General features: G+C 46.5%; 1 protein-coding gene across 9 annotated transcripts in view; it reads right to left on the bottom strand.

The window, feature by feature from the left end:
• Positions 1-527: 527 nt before the first annotated feature.
• The window catches only part of LOC134909150 (period circadian protein homolog 2-like), a 104,535-nt gene continuing 81,196 nt past the window's right edge, over positions 528-23,866 (bottom strand). For all 9 annotated transcript variants that reach the window (XM_063915656.1, XM_063915649.1, XM_063915648.1 and 6 more), the window contains 4 exons: positions 18,473-18,656; positions 17,931-18,120; positions 17,238-17,382; positions 528-2,031 (listed from right to left, as the gene is read on the bottom strand). In XM_063915656.1, coding sequence (XP_063771726.1) covers positions 1,933-2,031; positions 17,238-17,382; positions 17,931-18,120; positions 18,473-18,656 — 618 coding nt within the window. In that variant the 3' untranslated portion in view covers positions 528-1,932. The remainder of the gene's footprint in view (positions 2,032-17,237; positions 17,383-17,930; positions 18,121-18,472; positions 18,657-23,866) is intronic.

The raw sequence follows: 23,866 nt of genomic DNA, 5'->3' as shown, positions 1-23,866 counted from the left end.
CCTAAGAAGCCCAATCCACTCTGCACGCAGGTGAGTTCGCTTCTTCTCCCCTTAGTCCCTCGATGCAGTGAGCCTGTTGCCAGCAGGACTCACTGAAAATAAAAAAACCTAATTTAAACTTTTACTCTAAGCAGCTCAGGAGAGCCACCTAGATTGCACCCTTCTCGTTCGGGCACAAAAATCTAACTGAGGCTTGGAGGAGGGTCATAGGGGGAGGAGCCAGTGCACACCAGCTAGTCCTAAAGCTTTTACTTTTGTGCCCAGTCTCCTGCGGAGCCGCTATTCCCCATGGTCCTTTCGGAGTTCCCAGCATCCACTAGGACGTCAGAGATAGTTATGTTTTAATTTACATACGTATGGTATTTACCGATATTTAAGAGTGCGCCCACACAAGAGTCTTCTTTTCTCTACTACATTTCTTTTCCAGTTTGTCAGTAACCCCCAGTATTTTTAAACACCATTCAAAAAAGTCTCATGATCATTAATACTGATATAAAAACCTCCACACAAACTCATCATAAGCCATGTTAAAAAATAAATAGTTTTTACTGACTTTGTTTTTGCTTTATCAGATTAGCGTGGACAATACGTGACAAGATCAAGACCACGAGAGCACAGAATAACAGAAGAGGATTCACTCCCAATGTGAAAGTAACAGTCAATGTTGGTGAAATATACCAGGGCAGTGCCAAAATTAGCTCTACTTGAATTCCAGTGATAGCTGTGTTCCCGATGTTGCCACTACGTGTAAGAGGGCACAGGGGAAGACTCCTATTGTATCCACTGAAATGATAAACTGGAGTTACATTTGGTCTATGCAAGGATACTGCATCAGCCATGTTTAGACATTGCATTGCTTGTTTTTACATAGGCAGTACATGACCCACATTCACACCCCATGCCCCGTACAAACATCATACCAATAGAAGTTAGGACTAGCGGGTATGCTGCTGTGAAATGGAGCTGAGCAGCGACCAAGGTGCATTTATATTCAATCTCATAACATCAGGAGGGTGATGCCAAATACACAAAACGGGGTGTTGTGTGTACGGATTATGGATGGGTCATTCAGAGCAACAATCAGTCCCCACATAACTTTGGTACAGTCTATGATACAGGACACAGGCTTCAGCTCAGTAATGTCACCAGGATGACCTGCGGATAATGCTGGCCGATTCACTCTGTACAGACAACTCCGTCCATTACATGTGAAATTATTTAGCATCATTACATCCAGTTCCGGGGAGGGTCAGGGCAGCAAGGTGACAGAGCACCACCATCCATGGGAATAAAATAATCCTGGGAGAACCGGGACCCAGAAAACAATCGTCTGTCCTAGCAAATAAACAACCAGTGTAAATGCATCAAAAGTGTACAGTGCTCAAAGAAAACATGGTTTTAAAAATATACAAATATTATAATTATGAAACATTTGAAAAATAGCTTTTGTATAAAGGGGCACACAATTATAAAATCCCTTTGTCCTCTAATGTAGTGTTGCTCTGTAGCCCTCTACTAACTGAATGTCATTATTAGGCTATTGGGTACCATTTCGCACAGCAATAACCCAGTTTTGTTACTCCGGGCTGGTGTGAGAAGGAGAAAACATATAAAAACCCTTCATTAGTTAACTATAAATAAGCTATTACAGTAAAGTGGTCACCCACATCTCCCACCGCTGGCAAGCCTGACAAAAAACTAAAAAAATTAAATAAATGGCAAAAGATCCAGCAGCTTTTTCTGAAGGATCGCGCAGACACAGAATATATTAGATTGTTACTGTCCAGACTAGACATGGTGGAACATCACCTGCCCAGTGGGCAGCAGGGGTGGCAGACAGGACTTGAAGCTGGGTTCGTTTGCCAGTTATAACAGTGAGTTCATTGTGCTGCTGAAGGCTGGTGTGAGAGTCCGAGGAGATCTTCAGCTACTTCAATCATATGATTCCATGATCCCACAGAGTTCCAGCTCCTGGATGGTCTCTGCATACTCTGCATATTCATAGCCTCTCTCCTTACAGAAAACGCAGCTCTGAAAAACATCAATACCATTATTTTTATTAAAATGAACCAGTAATAAAAACATGAAGGTAACAAAAATAAAAACAAAAATACAAACTAGGAAAATGAAAGTAACAACAGGCAAACTACTGTGACAAGTAAATGGATAATTGAATTGGGAAAGATCAAACTCTGTATGCAGGACCCCAAACAGACAGCTCAGGTGTTCCAGGTCTCCTCGGAGAATCACAAGTTAATCGCAAGTTAAATAATTAGCTCCATCTGTGGATCTTTTAAAATGTGTTAATGAGTAATGACTACACTTGTGAACCTGCTAGGTGAGCTGCAAAACGTGACCTGTTTGGAGACCTGAACAGAGTTTGAGAACCACTGGGAAAGATGAAATGATGCCCATGTCTTATGTGCAACTTTTCTAGAGTGCTTTCAGGTCATCCTGGATTGTAGTGTGTGATCCTCAGCCTAACATGTCAACATGGGACCTTTTTGGACATGTTCCCCCGGGATGTAATGGAGTCTAATAGGCCCTACGCACTGGCCGACATCACTCAAAGATATGAACGATCTCGTTCATTAATGAACGAGATGCCGTTCATATCTTTGAGTGTGGAGGCACCAGCGATGAAAGATGCGCGGCCCCGCGCTCGTTCATCGCTGGTGCACCGTCGGCTGTGCATGCAGGCCAATATGGACGATCTCGTCCATATTTGCCTGCACTGCTATGGAGCCGGATGACGGGGGGAGTGAAGAAACTCCCCTGCCGCCGGGTCGCCTGTATCGGCCAGCTCGGTGGCGGATCGGCCAATGTGTAGGGCCCTTAAGATCGCCGGAGGTGCAGGATGCCGGATAATCTTGGACTTTTTTTTGTAAAGGGACAATCACTTACAACGCATGGTTTTGCCTTGTAAATGATTGCCCCTTTAAAAAAAGCGGCCGAGATCAGCCGGCTTCCTGTACCTCTGGCGATCTTGGACTCCATTACATCCCGCCAATTAAGTTATTTATACCGCGTACTAGCAAGTACACTCATTAGGAAAGCTGGTCATTCCCTATTTACATTATAGTACTTCTTTCTTATTCACAGCTTGGAATGCAGGACATTATTATGAAAAGAGTGGCACAATAGTCAGTGGCATTAATAAGAAATGATCTCCTATAAAGTAAAAAATGATTTAAAGAATATAACTGGCACTAGGCTGGGATGGCAATATGAAGACCGCATCAGATCGCAAACAGCTGACAGCTGCCAAAAGCAAAATGGAGGTTTAGAATGAAGGTACAAGGCCCTTTGTGTTCCTGATGATGGAACAACTTACATATTTTTTCCTATCCAAATTCTGTTTAGTCTGTTGAACCCATCACTCTCAGTGCTTACAAATGAGGTTAATGGAAAAAAATCAGTAATTATAGAAAAACAAAAAACTGAAATAGACAATGGCTATTCATGCAGTTATTGTGTCCCATGGCTCTTCTTTTGAGCCATGGTCTCCGCAAGGTTAACCTTGGGGTATGGCTGGTGGAGACCAGAACGGGCACTGAATAATAAAGCTTTGTGAGTCTCCCAGGATGCACTGGGCTCCCCCCCCCCCACATACCCCACCCTTTATACTCAGACACTTCAGTCTTTTCCAGTACCTGCAGGATCCGGTCACACTGAACAGGGGCTACATACTGCAGCCCAATATCTTTATGATATTTATCTTTTTTCTGAGCAATCAGCACCTGGCAGTCCCACAAGACTACCAGATTTTGGAATTTCAAAGTGCACGTATAGAAGCTGCATAGATGTTCTATGTCCCCAAGGAAGCCGGCTCCAATCGTGGATACTTTGTCCTCTCCTCGTCTGGTCAGTCCGCCACTTTGATCTCCTTCAAAGTGCACGTATAGAAGTGCACTTCTATACGTGCACTTTGAAATTCCAAAATCTGGTAGAAGTCCACAATCATAAGTCTGGGATGTGAAATGAATATGTACCAACTTTTCTTATGATGAAGATTCTTGATGTTGGATTGCTTTTTTAATATTAAAAAAACATTTATTTATCCATTGGATTGAGATTTATTATATGTGGAATAATAATCTCTGTTGTGAAATCCTTGGTTAATAATAATAGAAGTTTTATGAACTTATTACACTAGATTGTGTTTTAATCTTGTTTTGCATGTAACATCATTGGAAGTATACTCTATATCGTTACAAAAATACATTCTGGAGACAGTGGGATGTGAAGAAGCTCTCTGCTTCAAGATAAGTAGAGTTTGTTTCCTTCTGCTATTTATCAATTAAGGGAGCGCAGGAGAAAGGATATCTAAATTTCATTGGTGGTTTAGAGGAACAACGGCTAGACCGGCTACAGCCTGGGTGGCTAATGCCATTGAGACTTGGGCCGACAACCTTGAACATAGTTTCACGTCTGATCCCATTAAGGACCATTTGTCTCCAGGGAAAGACCAAAGGTCAGTCCTTTACATGAGTGTCTCGCACCGTCAGGACCTAGAAACCCAAAACCAAACAGGCTTGGGCTGCTAGACGTCCAACTACCAAGCCAGAGGACAAACCCTCAGCCCGACGTGGCGAGCCTCCTCCTGGGGGACCCCAGGGTGTGAGGCAGACTTCTTCAGTTCACCCACACATGGCGTCAAGTCACTACCGACGCCCGAGACCTAGAAGTGGTTTCTCATGGGCACACTTACTTTCCTGAAGCGTCCTCCCAGATAATACTTCCCTACTACTCCATCAATAGACCTCGGCAAAGCAGGGGTTCATTATCCCTGTTCTATTCTACGCTCTTTTTGGTTCATACCACCCCATTCTTAATCTGAAAGGTCCCCAAGTTCTGTATGGAAACACTATGTTCCATTGTCCTGGCTATGCGGCCTGGAGACTATATGATCTCTCTGGATATACAGGATGCGTATCTCTATGTACCTATAACACTCGGTCATCAACATTACCTTTACTTTGCTGCCTACGCAAGCATTTCCAATTCCAGGCCCTTCCCTTTGGACTGTCTACAGCTCCCAGGGTGTTTACCAAGCTTATGGCAGCCCATCTCAGACAGCAGGGGCTTCAGGTACTGCCTTACGTAGAATGGAAGCTTCCTTCTTCTGGTGCAGTCGCTAATAGTGCTGGAATGACACCTACAGCTATGTCCTCCCTTCAGAACAATGGATGGCTAATCAACTGGGCCAAGTGCTCGCTCATCCCATCTCAGAGGATGCTGCACCGAGGAGCACTGTTGGACGCCAGTGTACAACACATCTTCCTTCCTCAGGACAAAATTGCAAGTTTGCAGTTGCGCATCCACAACCTTCTTCAAAGTCCACGGGTCTCAGTTCATTCAGCGATGCAGACCCTAAGGTCCATGGTCTCAGTTTTGACATGGTGGAATACGCCCAGTTTCACTTCAGGCCTCTTCAGCACCCGATACTCCCCGAATGGACAGGGCTAAAACACAGATCAAATCTCAGACCATGGTTCTGCCCCGGTCTCTTCAGGTGTCTTTCATGGTGGCTACACACGGCCAATCTGGAAAAGAGACGGCCGTTCTGGATTCCACACTGGACACTCCTCACCAGAGACGCCAGTCTCCGGGGACGGGGAGCTGTTACGGGCAGTCACTCCTTTCAGGGCTGCTGGTCTCTTATGGAAAGGGATCTCCTGGCTCAACATTAAGGAACTTAGAGCAATTTACTGGGCCCTTCAGATGGCTCAGGCCCTTCAGCAGGGTTCTCCAGTTCAAATCCAGTCAGACAACACCACGGCAGTGGCCTATATAAATCGACAGGGCAGCACTCGCAGTGAGGCAGCGATGCTGGAGGTAACTAATTCTCATCTGGGCAGTACTCCACCTTCCAGCCATGTCCGCAATATTCATTCCAGGAGTCCTCAACTGGGAAGCGGACTTTCTCAGTTGACAGGATAGTCATGCCGTAGAATGGTCTCTACACCCAGATGTCTTTCAGATTCTGGTGCAAAAGTGGGGTCTTCAGACGTCGATCTCATGGCTTCTAGACACAACCACAAGGTTTCAGTGTACAGGGCCAGGACACGAGATCCAGGAGTGAGCTTCATGAAAACACTCACAGTCCCCCTGGGTCTTCCATCTGGCCTATATATTTCCTCCAGTGTCTCTCCTTCCCAGAGTACTGCGGAAGTTCAAAGAGGGTGGCAGCGCGGGAATACTTGTAGGTCCAGCAGGGCCCAGGCGCCATTGATTCTACAAGATAACTCCATAGACGAGCCTTTCCCCTTGCCTTTTCGCCCAAACCTGCTCTCTCAGAGACCCTGCCTCGCCTGTCTTGGACGGCGTGGTTCTTGAGACATCTCTCCTAAGGGGAAATGGTTTCTCCAGTGCAGTAGTTCAAACTATGCTTCAGGCTAGGAAACCAGCCACAGCTCGCATAGATCACCGAATATGTCACTCCAATTTTCTGTGGTGTGCTCATCATCACTACGACCCTAAAGTTCTCAGGACTGTTAGCCTTTTTACAAGCAGGCCTAGCCATGGGTCTTGCCTGGCTTCTCTGAAGGTCCAGGTCTCTGCTTTGTCCATTTGGCTCCAGAAGAGTCCGTTTGGTTCTAGAAGAGACTAGCTCCCTTGCCAGACATGTGTACCTTCCTCTAGGGCAGGCATTCCCAACCACGGTCCTCAAGGCACACCAACAGTGCAGGTTTTAGTGATATCCAAGCTGCAGCACAGATTGTTAAATCAAAATAACTGAGCTACTAATTAAGTCACCTGTGCTGCAGCCTGGATATCACTAAAACCTGCACTGTTGGTGTGCCTTGAGGACCGTGGTTGGGAATGCCTGCTCTAGGGGGTACTCCGAATACAGCCTCCATTCATTCCTCTGTTCGCTCCTTGGGACATGTTCTTGGTACTTCGGGCCTTACAACAGAGTCCACTTGAACCATTGGAAACTGCTGACCTCAAGTGGCACACCGCTGAGACTCTTTTTCTGCCAGCTGTTTCTTCAGCACGTAGAGTATCTGGCATTTGCCCCCCTACAATCAATAAGTATAACATTGAGGACATCAACACAGTTTCCTTATCCTCCCTGCTTGGCCCACCTCTCTCTCTCTCTCCAAACCACTTCCCTATACAACGTCGCCCTTACTTCTGCCCTTGCCTCTGTTGCTCCAGCAACCACTATTCACCCTCGCAGATCAACACCTAAACCCTGACATTCCAAATTCGCCAGATATCTAAAAAAAAATGTTCACGTACTGCCAAGCTAGAGTGGAGAAAATCGCACTCTGACGCAGATTTCTTCCATTTCAAATGTATGCTCTCATCCTACAGTGCTGCCCTTTCCATCTCTAAACAGTCATACTTCAAGAATCTCATCTTCTCCCAGTCCTTGAACCCCCAGCCCCTCTTTGCCACTGTCAACTTCCTCCTCTGCCCACATACACATTGACTCCCTTCTTCACTCTCTGCCCTTGACTTTATATCCAAAATTGACTCCGTACGCCAGGACAACACATCTCCACAGACTCTCAACAACCCGTCCCGTTCTTTCCCTGACCACCCCTCCATCTCACTAACTTCTTTAATCTGGAGATGAAGTAATGGCCTTTATCCAGTGTCTTCCCCCAACAATTAGACCCTATCCCTTAACAGCTCCTCTGCTACCTTTCTCACCTTCTGCTTGTTCCCATCTTGCCCACCTCCTCAATCTCTCCATCTTATCAGGCACTGTCCCCTCTGCCTTCTAGCATGCCTTTGTGGTCTCCCCTATTCTTAAAAAGTCTATCCTTGATCCTAACACTCTCTCCAACTACTGACCTATCTCACTCATCTCTTTTGCCTCCAAACTACTTGAGCATACTATCTACAACCGCCTTACCAGCCATCTTTCATCTAAACCTCTGTTCCATTCTCACTTATACCCCATCTGTCTCACCCCTGACTGTCTGCCTCTCTCCTTTAGAATGCAAGCTCTCATGAGCAGGACCTTCTCCCCTCATGTGCTTTTCTCTCTCTTAGGCTATTTTCTACTCCATACTCCCTACAACAGCTCCTAACCCATGATTTCTGGCACCATGAGGATTATTTCAGTGTTCTGTCCCCTGATGCTGAAATGTTTATATACCATGTATTTGTCCTACATAGTCTTGTACTGTAAGTCATTGTTTTCCACATTTATTGAAGTACTTTGTTAGGCGCTGCAGAACCCTTGTGGCGCCATATAAATGCTAATTATAATTATTAGAATAATAATAATTATAATAATAATAATAATAATAATAATAATAATAATAATAATAATGAGATTTATGGTAAGAACTTACCGCTGTTAAATCTCTTTTGACGAGGTACACTGAGCTCCACATGGAATGACATTGGGGTGTAGAGTAGGATCTTGATCCGAGGCACCAACAGGCTAAAAGCTTTGACTGTTCCCAGAATGCATATGCATAGCATCGCCTCCTCTATAACCCCGACTCCGTGCACAAGAGCTCAGTTTTTGTTAACCAGTCCAGTGCAGTAGCAGGTAAAAGAGACGACAACAGTTAATAGCCACATACACCACATTCTCACGACGGGAGAAAGTGTCAGCGGCTAATGCCATACCAACCCAAAGAAGCTAAGTACGTCAGGGTGGGCGCCCTGTGGAGCCCAGTGTACCTCGCAGAAAGAGATTTAACAACGGTAAGTTCTTACCATAAATCTTGTTTTCTGCTGCAGGGTACACTGGGCTCCACAGGGAATAACATTGGGGATGTCCTAAAGCAGTTCCTCTTCGGAGGGGACGCACTGTAGCGGGCACAAGAACCCGGCGTCCAAAGGAAGCATCCTGGGAGGCGGAAGTATCGAAGACATAGAACCTTGTGAACGTGTTCACTGAGGACCATGTAGCTGCCTAGCATAATTGTTCAAGGGTCGCACCACGGCGGGCCGCCCAAGAAGGTCCAACAGACCGAGTAGAATGGGCCTTGATGGTAGCAGGAGCTGGAAGGCCAGCCTATACATAAGCATGTGCAATCACCATTCTAATCCATCTGTCCAGGGTCTGCTTGTGAGCAGGCCAGCCACGTTTGTGAAAACCAAACAGTACAAAGAGAGACTCAGACTTCCGATGGGATGCAGTTCTCTTCACATAGATACGGAGAGCCCATACCACATCCAAAGACCGCTCTTTGGAAGACAATTCAGGAGAGGCAAAGGCCGGAACCACGATCTCCTGATTAAGGTGGAAAGAAGACACCACCTTAGGCAAGTACCCGGGACGTGTCCCAAGAACCGCCTGGTCAAGGTGATCCGACACCCATATAGCAGAGGCAATAGACAGCAGAAACAATACCTTAAGAGAAAGCCACTTAAGGTCTGCAGATTCAAGAGGCTCAAACAGAGACTCTTGCAACGCCTCCAGAACCACCGACAAGTCCCAAGGAGCCACAGGCCTGACATGAGGTTGAATCCGCAACACACCCTGAGTGAATGTATGAACATCAGATAATGTCGCAATTTCTCTGGAACCAAATCGACAAGGCAGAAATATGAACCTTGATGGAGGCCAGACGGCCCATGTCCAGGCCCTGTTGTAGAAAGGTCAAAAGCTTGGCCGTACTAAACTTGTAAGCGTCATAATTGTTAGTGGCGCACCAAGCAAAGTAAGAATTCCAGACCTTATGATAAATCCGAGCAGAAGCCGGTTTCCGGGCCTTCAACATAGTTTGAACGACCGCCTCAGAAAATCCTTTGGCCCTCAAGACGGAAGCTTCAAGAGCCACGCCGTTAAAGCCAGCCGGGCCAGATCCTGGTAGACACAAGGGCCCTGAACAAGGAGGTCTGGTTGTTGTGGAAGCAGAAGAGGACACTCTAACGATAGACCCTGAAGGTCTGAGAACTAGTGCCGTCTGGGCCATGCCGGGGCGATCAGAAGTAGGATTCCTCCTACTTGCTTGAACTTCCTTATTACTCTGGGCAGGAGTGACACCGGAGGGAACACGTATGGCAGCAAAAAGTTCCATGGAATTACCAGTGCGTCCACGAACGCTGCTCGAGGATCCCTTGTCCTTGCTCCGAAGACCGGAACCTTGTGATTGTGTCGAGACGCCATCAGGTCCACATCTGGGAGGCCCCACTTGTCCACTAGGAGTTGAAATACTTCTGGATGGAGGCTCCACTCTCCGGCATGTACGTCCTGACGATTGAGGAAGTCCGCTTCCCAGTGTAGGACCCCCGGAATGAACACTGCCGATATGGCTGGCAGATGGCGTTCTGCCTACTGAAGAATTCTTGAAACTTCCCTCATTGCCATGTGACTGCGAGTGCCGCCTTGATGAAATATGTACGCCACCGTTATGGCGTTGTCCGATTGTACTTGAACAGGTCTGTTCTGTATTAAGTGCTGGGCCAAGTTCAGAGCATTGAACACCGCCTGCAGTTCCAGAATAATTAGCAGGAGGAGAGACTCCTCCCTGGTCCACCGACCCTGAATGGAGTGTTGCTCCAATACCGCGCCCCAACCTCTCAGACTGGCATCAGTCGTCAGAAGGACCCAGTTGGAGATCCAGAAGGGATGACCCCTGCTCAATCATTGGTCCTGAAGCCACCAGCTCAGTGACAGACGGACCTCTGGAGACAAGGAGATCATGTGAGACCTGATCCGGTGAGGCAGGCCGTTCCACTTGGCAAGAATCAATTTCTGTAGAGGGCGGGAATGGAATTGAGCGTACTCCACCATGTCGAAAGCCGTCACCATGAGACCTAGCACTTGCATCGCCAAATGTATCGACACATGGGGACGAGATAGGAAGCATCGAATCCTGTCCTGAAGTTTCAGGACCTTCTGCTGAGACAAGAACAACCGCTGGTTGTGAGTGTCTAACAACGCCCCCAGGTGCACCATGCTCTGAGCAGGGACCAGGGAAGATTTCTTCCAGTTGATGAGACACCCGTGGGCTTGCAGAAGCTGGAGCGTCAGATCCAGATGGCGTAGAATTTCTGGGGAATTTGCCAGGATCAACCAGTCGTCCAGATACGGCAGGATCCTGACCCCTTGACGGCTGGGTACAGCAGTCATTACTGCCATGACCTTGGTGAAGACTCGCGGAGCCGTGGTCAAACCAAAAGGTAACGCCCAAAACTGGTAATGGAGGTTGCCAACTGCAAACCTCAGGTACTGCTGATGCGACATTGCAATGGGAATATGCAGGTAAGCATCCTGTATGGCCAGGGAGACCATATAATCCCCAGGTTCCAAGACCAGAACAATAGAGCGAAGAGTTTCCATACGAAACTTGGAGACCTTCACAAATTTGTTCAAGGACTTGAGGTTGAGGATGGGCCGAGAGGACCCATTCGGTTTCAGGACTAGGAACAGTGGTGAATAGTACCCCTTGCCTCTCTGAGCCAGAGGCACCTGTACTACCACTCCTGTGTCCAGGAGGGATTGTACCACTGAATGAAGAGTTTTTGCCTTCACCTGATCCGAAGGGACGTCTGTCAGGCAAAATCGATGAGGGGGACGATTCTTGAAGGATACGGCGTAACCTCGAGTGATGACTTCCCGTACCCAGGCATCGAAAGTGGTCTTCAACCATTCCTGGGTAAACCCTAGAAGCCGGACCTCCACCATGGGATCCCCCAGAGGGAGGCCCGCCCCATCATGCAGCAGGCTTGTCAGTTTTGGAAGCAGGCTGACGAGCAGCCCAGGCCCGTTTAGGTTTGGGCTTATTGGGTTTGGAAGTGTGAGCCTGTTTCGGATACGCCTGACCCTATGCTTTCCCTGAAGGACGAAAGGAGCGAAAGGAAGTAATCTTAGCCTTGGGTACCGAAGGAGCAGTGCTAGGTAGACAAGCTATTTTAGCAGAGGCTAAGTCAGCCACAATCTTGTTAAGGTCTTCTCCGAAAAGAATGTCTCCCTTAAAAGGGAGTACATCCAGGGTTTTCTTAGAGTCCAGATCTACAGACCAGCACCGTAACCAGAGAATCCTGCAAGCCAAAATGGACGTATAGAAGCCTTGGCTGCCAGAATACCGGCATCAGAAGCCGCCTCCTTAATGTAATGAGAAGCTGTGACAATATACAAAAGACATTGTCTAGCATGATCAGAAGCATTGGAAGGCAGCTCAGCTTCCAACTCCTGAGCCCACGCTTCTATAGCCTCTGCAGCCCAATTCGCTGCAATGGTGGGCCGATGCGCAGCACCTGCTAAGGTGTAAATCGCTTTAAACAACCCTACACACGTTTATCCGTCGGTTCTTTCAGAAACGTGGCAGTAGTAACAGGCAGAGCTGAGGATACCACCAGCCGCGCCACTTGCGAATCCACTTGTGGGGGTGTCTCCCAATTTTAACTTCGCTCCGCCACGAGGGGATAGCGAGCCAGCATCTTCTTGTGAGGCGTGAATTTCTTTCCTGGATTCTCCCAGGATTCCTGACATATGTCAACTAAATGGTCAGAGTGAGGTAAAACTTGTTTAACCACTTTCTGACATTTAAATCTGTCCGGTTTCTTAGGGGCAGTATCAGGCTCTGGATCATCGGTAATTTGAAGAATCATCCTGATAGCATCCAACAAGTCAGGAACATCCACCTGTGAAACAGATTCCCCATCAGAATTATCAGTATCAGTGTCTGTGGGGTCAGTATATACGCCATCCTCATCAGACGAGGTGTCTGGGACATTGGCGGATTGTGAGGAAGTAATAGCCCACTTAAAGGACCCCTTGGTCTTAGGCGGGCGAGGGTGAGAATTCCGTTTAGTCAGTGACTGGTTCAATTGTTGTAATTGAGTGGACAGTTGATCTGCCCATGGCGGATTAACCGCAGGGACCATAAGCGGTTGCACCGGCAAAGGAAGTCCCATAGGGGGCGTAAGTCTAGTTACTAACGTATTCAATAACGTGGAGAAAGTAGCCCAAGGTGGGTCATTATGCACCCCCGTTGCTACGGTCCCACGGGGGGGGGGGGGGGACGACGACACCCCCAGAACCTGAACCGTCTGCTGCAATGTTTTCCTTTAATGCGTCTGCAGCATAACCACCACACAATGTGGGATCAGCTCCAACTCAGTCACCTCTTGTAGCTGACATGTCTGAAAGCTCAATTCAAGGCAACCCAGTACAATATCAGCAGCACAACACCTGACAAGAACCTCCTGTGTAGTACACACAGAGAGTTCCAGAGGCATATGGTGACTAAGAATCACAGAGAAAAATACACAATAAGTATATCTTGTGAACACCTATATTAATTAATAATCCTGACGCACTTAGCCCCCTCAAGTTACAGAATATAGGGATAGCAATCTGAGTGAGATACACGAAATGGAGGTCACACAGCAGCTATATGCACACACACACATAGTCACAATGTACAATGCAGAAATTATGACATGCAATAAAACTGCACTGGACTAGCAATACAGAGTAATACTAAGTATAGCTATACACTCAATAGATATAAGTGCACAGTAAAGACTGGATGTATATCACAGGGTACTTGTACTAAACAACCCTGACTAAATGCACTTTTTCTTAAGTAACACTGTCAACAGACATGTAGAATACTTAAGTGTCCTGTAAAATGCACAGCACTGACATGCAGGCGGCTTTACAGAGGAGGATTTGCCCAAACAGTACCAGGATCAGCTCAGCTTGACCTAATGGCGTCCAAACGCTGACAGGGAGTGAGGGATAGAGAGATATGCAGCTCCAGGGCGAGAACATTTACTCTAAATGGTGCCCTGGGGCAGGGGGAGGGGCTACAGGTCAGAGTCTTATCCACTTGCTGGACTTCACCACCGGGCACTGTGGGCCTTCGTAAACGGATTTTTGAGAGAATCCGACCTGTGCCCTTGCCCTGGTGGTCTAGTGGGGTCCCTGTACAGCCACAGTGTCCACGCCAGCGTGCGCGGCCCGCCTCCCACCGGCCGCACCGGATTGCGGTTTACAACGGGTCCCACCTGAGGGACCCACTTACCTCCGCCCTGAATGCGGCTACGCGATCCTGGAGAGCTGCGGTGGTGTGTGTGCCTGACTGAAGAAAACCGGTGCCTCCGCTGTAAGTACCTGGTAACCGGGGCGCGGGAGTATACAGCGCCGCTGGGGGAGGTGATGGAGCTGCAGCAGGAGATGTCTGACTGACATCTAACACTCACAGTGTCTCTGCTGCAGCCCTTGAAGTCTTCATTTTTCACTTAAAAAAGCTCTTCTGAAGGCTGCTGGAGCAGCCCACCAGTTGTATGCCTGCACTGTATGGCACAAACTACAAAACTGAGCTCCTGTGCACGGAGGCGGGATTATAGAGGAGGCGGCGCTATGCATTCTGGGAACAGTCAAAGCTTTTATCCTGTTGGTGCCTCGGATAAAGAGCCTACTCTACACCCCACAATGTCATTCTCTGTGGAACCCAGTGTACCCCACAGCAGAAAATAAAAAATAGTCCGAGTTTAGAATGGAGCTCAAAGTTCATTATTACATTTAAAAGAGTCTAGCCCTAAAAGACTAAGATTGTTAGGTCCAATTCAATTGCATGCTATGTGCCGCTGGACATCGCTGTGATGTTTGGCTGTGCACATATTTGTCCATTACAGTCACCTTTATGGGGTGCAAGGAAAAACTAGCAATATTGCCGTTTGTGGTGTGCTGTTCCAGACTGGCATATTGTAGCCATTGCGTTTAATTAATGCACCACCATAAAGTATATCAACCATCTGCTGGAACTAGCATCTGAAAACCAGTTACTAAAATGAGAGTTCCATGTAATTCCAAGTTCCAACCACAACGTCTGTTCTTTGCGGCCAACGGATCACACAGCTCACTTTATAGTACATATGGTAACAATGCGCAGTTATTGGCAATTCCTTCTATGGCTGGTCACATGAGCTGTATGCCTGTGCTGGGGTCCTCTCTCCCATGCCTCTATACAGTGATGATCACAGCACTGTAACACAGGTATCGGGTATACAAGACTGGACTCTGCCATTTTGAGAACACACTGCAGTTACAATGGCCCTCATTCCGAGTTGATCGGTCGCAAGGCGAATTTAGCAGAGTTACACACGCTAAGCCTACGCCTACTGGGAGTGTATCTTAGCATCCTAAAATTGCGACCGATGTATTCGCATTATTGCGATCACAAACTACTTAGCAGTTTTAGAGTAGCTCCACACTTACTCTGCCTGTGCGATCAGTTCAGTGCTTGTCGTTCCTGGATTGACGTCAGAAACACACCCAGCGTTCGCTCAGACACTCCCCCGTTTCTCCGGCCACTCCTGCGTTTTTTCCGGAAACGGTAGCGTTTTCATCCACACGCCCCTAAAACGCCGTGTTTCCGCCCAGTAACACCCATTTCCTGTCAATCACACTACGATCGCCGGAGCGAAGAAAAAGCCGTGAGTAAAAAAACTATCTTCATAGCAAAGTTACTTGGCGCAGTCGCAGTGCGACTATTGCGCATGCGCACTAAGCGAAATTTCACTGCGATGCGATGAAAAATAACGAGCGATCAACTCGGAATGAGGGCCCATGTTTTAGCAGTTTAGGAATGTAATGAAAGACCTACTGTAGGTCTATAAATAACTCAAAAGTGGCTTAAAACAATTTCTATTAAAGCCTAATTCAGAAATTTATTGATCCCTAACATAACCCTCTGTAATAACAGACCAGTCTATAATTCCTTCATGTATTGGTTACAGGACACTACCTACAAGACATTCACCACCTGTCACCGCTGTATGAACAGACTGGTCAGCATCTTGCAAGCCCAGCTGGCTTCACACAGACACCCTGTGTCGTCCACCTTGTCCTGGATAGAGTCTGCTATTTTCAGAGCAGGATTTATCCTTTAGCCAATTATAGAAACTACTGAGTACAATCCGATTAGCAAATTAACTAGCAGAACTTTGTTTACATTCAGGCTGGAGTCCAGAATCAGACACAAAGGGGATTTCTTAATGTACACTCAGAATGAATAACAGTCTTGTAAGCGTCCAGATATCTCACCATCCGTATAGGTTTCTAACACGGCCCGTTTCTTCTTCGGTACAAAATCCATATTAAAAGACAACTCCATTTCCAGACCTCAACCACACCAGCTGACAATCAAGACCATCCTTACACGCACAAACACGCATGCTACTAGAACAATGTATGTTTCAATGTGCCTCATTTCTTCAATGAAATACAAAACCCCAATTAATTTGCATTATGTTGCCTGCAGAGTAAGTTTGTCATCTATGGAAGTGCAAGTTTTTAAGTAAATAAATGATAGGATATTATGCCCGATTCAGAGTTGGACGATCTTTCCTCATGGATGCAAATAGAGATTTTTACCATACAGTGCGAATTTACGCACTGTTGTATATCTATGATCACTATGCAATCAGACGGATCTGTGCCAGATCTACCTTTGTCTGAAATGGGCTGGGATTTATCTCGTGAGAGTGCCATTCTGAGTCAGGCATACAGAGAAAGCTGATGCAAATAGTCATTGCAGAATCAGGCCCAAAGACTGTAAAATTATGGTCAATAATAAGTGTGATACATGGTCCATAAACAAATCAATAATGCCAAGAACATGTAAGATGATATCAGTATCTAGCCTACAGTAACCATACTGGTGTATGAACTTTGTGAGTGTAACTATATTGGTTGGCATACATTAAACCATAGATTCTCAAACTCTGTTCTCAGGACCCCACACAGTTCCATGTTCTCCAGGTCTCCTCTCAGAATCATAGGAGAAATAATCAGCTCAATAAGTAATGACTACACCTGTGCAGACCTGTTTGGGGTCCTGAGGACTGAGTTTGAGATCCACTGCATTAAACAAATGAAAGCAGATGTGCAAGACGACATGCTATCTTCCAAAAAGTTGCCATTCCAGTATCATGAGCTGTATACCCAGGCATCCTCTCAGAAAGCAAGAGGATAAGATACTATATTTAAGTTAACATTTTTTAATTTGTCTTCACCTACGATCTATAACTTTCCCAATCAAAGTAGCCGGTTACTCTCACAGCTTAGAGGACTAGGTAAAGCGGAGATAAACAAGTTAAGCCTAAACTCGTCCCTCAAGTCAATCTAGCAGTCCAAGGTCAGAAATATTGATGCTTGGCCCCAGGTGACTTTAGAAGTACCTCAATTTAATTTAACCATATGTGCTGAGCCATGGATATCTTTAAAACCTGGACGGTTAGGGTGCCTTGAGTACCAACTTTGGGGACCACTGGGTTAAGCAATTCCATATACTCATGGTCACCTCGACGGCCTCTGGGAGTCCTCCTCTCTGTATCCAAGAATGAATCTCTCCCAGTTCTTTCCACTGATCATCTGTGAAGCGAGGCTGAAACTTCTGCATGGATTTCAGTCGATCACGATCCTCTCTGAGAACCACATCCACATCCCTGATAATGAACATATGACAGACACATAATTATATGTTCACATACGTGACTTTTACACAACATATTTCAGGATTTTTAACTATAGTCACCTTGTATGTCAGTATGTACCAGTAAAGGGGAACAGACCATGACCTATCATTTGCTGCTGTTTTGAGTGATGCAGAGAAGGATGAATACATATACGGGGGTCATAATATTGTATTCTTCCAGCTCTTGCATCCCCATATAATAGTATTAATTTCCACATATGGATTGATTTATGCAATGATTTTTGTGCAGGTCCTATAATTAGTAACCTACAAGTCATAAGGGGGCATTCATGCGCAGAGTGGTCTTCAGAAACTCCAGAGACAATACAAGTCTCACAACCTGAAGGTACTTGATTATCCATTAGTGTTACTGGAACAGTGTCTATTACAATGTATAGAAAGTAAATGCCAGCAGCTAAGCTTTGGTAGTCCCAGTTATATTGGAGATATCACTCCCACGGATCCTCACTGAAGCATATTTAGCACTATTTTTGCCTATATTAATCCTCCAATGCTCACCGGAGCGATATTTGATCGGTCATCATGACATTCTCATCTGCGTTGGCAGCAAGAAGCCACATGGGGTCTTGAAGTACAAACTCCATAGCAGCCTCCCCACTGGCAGTTGTTGACTCGTGCTTTTTCTGATTGTTTTCTGAAGAGTCAACGCTGCCAAAGTACTTGCTGCTGTGGCTTGTCAGACTACTCCCTGCAGCAAATAAAAGAGAAAAAAAAAAAGATGAATTAAGATTGATTAAAAACTCGTCATACATTACATATGTATTGGGGCAATGTTCTGATTCCGCAACGACTGGGTGGGGGAAATGAGAATATTAAACATGTTTAAAATCCTGATTTGCTGATCCCGTCTGAAAAACTGTTGTGGCCGGCAAATCGGGCATTTTTAACAGGTTTAATTTCCCCAACAGATCACTGATCAACGTTGGCTGCCGTTCAGAAGATTCAGTCGCCGAATCACTGATTGGGGAAACGGGTTGTCTGATTTATGGGGGCCATTAGTTTATAGCAGAACACTTTCCCTACTGCTGTAATGGACACACCTGTCTGACTCCCAGATGTACCGTTTCTGCGGAATCCTGAGGTCAGGGATTCTGAAACTGCAGAAGATACTGAACAGGTTCCAAAAGATGCGTCTTCCTGCAGTAACAGATCCATAAAGTCACTGCCAGTAGAAACAGCATCACTAGTGTGGTCATCTGCAGGGGATTCTGCCTCGGAGATATGCTGAGGATATAGAAATGGGAGATGCACATTAGCCAAGTGAGTACCACGTATATTAAACACACCATATGCAAAGTAAATAATACCAGGGCCGTAACTAGGGTTGTGCTTGGGGTGCGCCACACACAGTGCAGATGCGCTGAGGGCGGAGCCTGCCGCTATCTCTTTTTGTTGACACACACTGAGATGTTGCCAGCGGTGCATCCGGCTTCAGTGAAGTTGCTTGCAAGTGTTGTGTGCCCGGGGATAGTGATGTGTGTCCCTTTGTTTCTGGGGAGATTGATGGTTGTCCATGTGCTGGCCAGTAGGATGGTTGTCCCCTCTGATTGGTGCCCGGGGTAAGGTGATGTTTCCCTGTGCTGGGCTCAGTGTACACACCTAGCGCGGCGGGGGGAGTGAAGTTTCTTCACTCCCCCATTCACCCGGGTCCATAGCACTGCGTGCTAATATGGACGAGATTGTCCATATTGGCCTGCATGTTTAAACGAGCCGCCACCAGCGATGAACGAGCGCGGGGCCGCACATCGTTCATCGCTGGTGCCTACATACTGAAAAATATGAATGGTATCTTGTTCATTAATGAACGAGATCGTTCATATCTTTCACTGGGATCGACCAGTGTGTAGGGCCCATTAGGCTGATGTACTCGCGGCTCTGCGGGAAGAGGTAGGTAGGAGTGGCCATGTGTGTACACTGCCTGTGGCTCTATGGTGCCGGTGGCATTTTCTTGTCTATGTATGTACAGTGGTGCTTGAAAGTTTGTGAACCCTTCAGAATTTTCTATATTTCTGCTGAAATTTGACCTAAAACTACCACAGATTGTCGCACAAGTCCTAAAAGTATATAAAGAGAACCAATAAAATAAAATGAGCATGTCTTTTGTCTCATTTGTTTGATTTGGTTCTCTTTATCTACTTTTAGGACTGTGCGACAATCTGTGGTAGTTTTAGGCCAAATTGCAGCAGAAATGCAGAAAATTCTGAAGGATTCACAAATTTTCAAGCACCACTGTATGTATGTATGTATGTATATATGTATGTATGTATGTATGTAAATAAGTACAGTGTATATGTACAGTGTATATCCGTGTACTGTATGTAGTGTATGTACAGTATATGTGTATACAGTATATGTATGTACAGTGGATCCATTTATTCCAAAATGGAATATACTAATTTTTCCTCTCAAAATTCTACACACAATACCCCATAATGACGTGAAAAAGGGTTTTTTGAGATTTTTGCAAATTTATTAAAAATCAAAAAACGAAAGAAATCACATGTACATAAGTATTCACAGCCTTTGCTCAATACTTTGTTGATGCACCTTTGGCAGCAATTACAGCCTCAAGTCTTTTTGAATATGATGCCACAAGCTTGGCACACCTATCTTTGGGCAGTTTCGCCCATTCCTCTTTGCAGCACTTCTCAAGCTCCATCAGGTTGGATGGGAAACATCGGTGCACAGCCATTTTTAGATCTCCAGAGATGTTCAATCGGATTCAAGTCTGGGCTCTGGCTGGGCCGCTCAAGGACATTCACAGAGTTGTCCTGAAGCCACTGCTTTGATATCTTGGCTGTGTGCTTAGGGTCGTTGTCCTGCTGAAAGATGAACCGTCGCCCCAGTCTGATGTCAAGAGCGCTCCGTAGCAAGTTTTCATTCAGGATGTCTCTGCACATTGCTGCATTTATCTTTCCCTCTATCCTGACTTATCTCCCAGTTCCTGCCGCTGAAAAACATCCCCACAGCATGATGCTGTCACCACCACCATGCTTCACTGTAGGGATGGTATTGGCCTGGCGATGAGCGGTGCCTGGTTTCCTCCAAACATGACACCTGGCATTCACGCCAAAGAGTTCAATCTTTGTCTCATCAGACCAGAGAATTTTGTTTCTCATGGTCCGAGAGTCCTTCAGCTGCATTTTGGCAATCTCCAGGCGGGCTGCCATGTTTTTACTAAGGATTGGCTTCAGTCTGGCCACTCCACCACACAGGCCTGACTGGTGGATTGCTACAGAGATGGTTGTCCTTCTGGAAGGTTATCCTCTTTCCACAGAGGAATGCTGTAGTTCTGACAGAGTGCCCATCTGGTTCTTGGCCACCACCATACCTAGGGCACTTCTCCCCTGATTGCTCAGTTTAGATGGCCGGCCAGCTCTTGGAAGAGTCCTGGTGGTTCTGAACTTCTTCCATTTACAGATGATGGAGGCCACTGTGCTCATTGGGACTTTCAAAGCAGCAGATATTTTTCTGTACCCTTCCCCAGATTTGTGCCTCAAGACAATCCTGTCTCAGAGGTCTACAGACAATTCATTTGACTTCATGCTTGGTTTGTACTCCGACATGCAGTCAAGTGTTGGACCTTATATAGACAGGTGTGTGCCTTTCCAAATCATGTCCAATCAACTGAATTTACCACAGTTGGACGCCAATTAAGCTGAAGGAACATCTCAAGGATTATCAGTGGAAACAGGATGCACCTGAGCTCAATTTTAAGCTTCATGGTAAAGGCTGTGAATACTTATGCACATATGATTTCTTAGTTTTTTATTTTTAATAAATTTGCAAAAATCTCAAAAAAAGCTTTTTTCACATTGTCATTATGGAGTATTGTGTGCAGAATTTTGAGGGAAAAAGGAGATTTATGGTAAGACTTACCATGGTTAAATCTCTTTCTGAGAGGTACACTGGATTCCACAGGGAATAACATCGGGGTGTAGAGTTGGATCTTGATCCGAGGCACCAACAGGCTGAAGCTTTGACTGTTCCCAAGATGCACTGCACCGCCTCCTCTATATCCCCGCCTCCAGGCACTGAAGCTCAGTTTTGTTAACCAGTCCAATGCAGTAGCAGGTAAAAGATGGTAAATGTTAGCCACATAGAACCACATTCTCACAACAGGAGAAGGTACCAGTGGCTAATGCCATACAAACCCAAAGAAGCTAAGTGCGTCAGGGTGGGCGCCCTGTGGAATCCAGTGTACCTCGCAGAAAGAGATTTAACCATGGTAACTCTTACCATAAATCTCTTATTCTGCAGCGGGGTACACTGGGATTCCACAGGGAATAACATCGGGGATATCTTAAAGCAGTTCCTCATGGGAGGGGACCCACTGTAGCGGGCACAAGAACCCGGCGTCCAAAGGAGGCATCCTGGGAGGCGGAGGTATCAAAGGCATAGAACCTGATGAACGTGTTCACTGAGGACCACGTAGCCGCCTTGCACAATTGTTCAGCGGACGCGCATCGGCGGGCCTCCCAAGAAGGTACAACAGACCAAGCAGAATAGGCCTTGATAGCAGCAGGAGCTGGAAGTCCAGCCTGTGCATAAGCTTGTGCAATCACCATTCTAAGCCATCTGTCCAAGGTCTGCTTATTCGCAGGCCAGCCACATTTGTGAAAACCAAAAAGGACAAAGAGAGAATCAAATCTTGTAAGGGAGGCGGTTATCTTCACATAGATACGGAGAGCCTGTACCACATCCAAAGACCGCTCTTTGGAGGACAAATCAGGAGAGATAAAGGCCGGAACCACAATCTCTTGGTTAAGGTGGAAAGATGACACCACATTAGGTAGATAACCAGGGCGAGTTCTAAGAACCGCACGGTCACGGTGAAAAATCAGAAAGGGTGATCGATAAGGCACCCAAGTCTGAAAACCGTCAAGCAGAGGCAATAGCCAGCAAAAATAAGACCTTAAGCGTAAGCCATTTAAGGTCCACAGACTCAAGAGGCTCAAATGGAGACTCTTGCAGGGCATTCAGAACAACAGACAAGTCCCATGGAGCCACAGCAGGGACATAGGGAGGTTGAATCCGTAAAACACCCTGAGTGAAAGTGTGAATGTCAAGAAGAGACGCAATCTTTCTCTGAAACCACACCGGCAAGGCAGATATATGAACCTTGAGGGAGGACAGACGAAGGCCTAAGTCCAGGCCCTGTTGCAGAAAAACCAAAAGTTTGGCAGTACTGAACTTGTATACATTGTAATTCTTAGCCTTACACCAGGTGAAGTAAGAATACCAGACCCTATAATAAATCCGAGCCGAAGCTGGTTGATGGGCTTTCAACATAGTTTGAATGACCGCCTCAGAAAATCCTTTGGCCCTCAGGATTGAAGCTTCAAGAGCTACGCCATCAAAGCCAGTCGGGCCAGATCCTGGTAGGCACAAGGGCCCTGAACGAGGAGGTCTGGGCGTTGCGGAAGCAGAAGAGGACGCTCTATCGAGAGACCCTGAAGGTCTGAGAACCAATGCCGCCTGGGCCACGCTGGAGCGATTAGAAGTAGTATTCCTCCTTCTTGCTTGAACTTCCTTATTACCCTGGGCAGGAGTGACACCGCAGGGAAGATGTACGGATGCCGAAAATTCCATGGAACTGCCAGTGTGTCCACGAACGCTGCTTGAGGATCCCTTGTTCTTGCTCCGAAGACTGGAACCTTGTAATTGTGTCGAGACGCCATCAGATCTACATCTGGTAGGCCCCACTTGTCCACTAGGAGTTGAAATACTTCTGGATGAAGGCTCCACTCTCCGGCGTGTACGTCCTGATGACTGAGGTAGTCCACTTCCCAGTTGAGGACCCCCGGATTGAACACTGCCGATATGGCTGGCAGATGGCTTCTGCCCATTGAAGAATCTTTGACACTTCCAACATAGCCATGCGGCTTCGCGTGCCACCTTGATGATTTATGTACGCCACAGTGGTGGCATTGTCAGACTGTACTTGAACAGGACTGTTCTGTACCAGAGGCACTGCAAGTTTCAGAGCATTAAACACTGCCCGCAACTCCAGAATATTTATCTTCCCTGGTCCACCAACCCTGAAGAAAGTATTACTCCAACAGCACGCCCCAACCCCGCAGACTGGCATCCGTCGTTAGGAGGACCCAGTTGGAGATCCAGAAGGGACGACCCCTGCTCAATTGTTGGCCATGTAGCCACCAGGTCAGTGACAGACGAACCTCCGGAGTCAAGGAGATCATGTGAGATCTGATCCGGTGAAGCAGGCCGTTCCACCTGGAAAGAATTAGCTTCTGCAGAGGGAGAGAGTGAAAATGAGCGTACTCTACCATGTCGAAATACAGATATAACAATGCACAGTAAACACTGGATGTATATCACAGAATACTTGTACTAAATATTCCTGTAGTTATGCACTTGTTCTTAATTAACACTGTCTAAACAACATGTAGAATACAGTGTCCTGTAAATGC

Source organism: Pseudophryne corroboree, chromosome 4, assembly GCF_028390025.1.
Source record: "Pseudophryne corroboree isolate aPseCor3 chromosome 4, aPseCor3.hap2, whole genome shotgun sequence".
Lineage (NCBI taxonomy): Eukaryota > Metazoa > Chordata > Amphibia > Anura > Myobatrachidae > Pseudophryne > Pseudophryne corroboree.
Note: the sequence above shows the minus strand (reverse complement) of the source record. Positions and strands in the feature narration are given on the sequence as shown.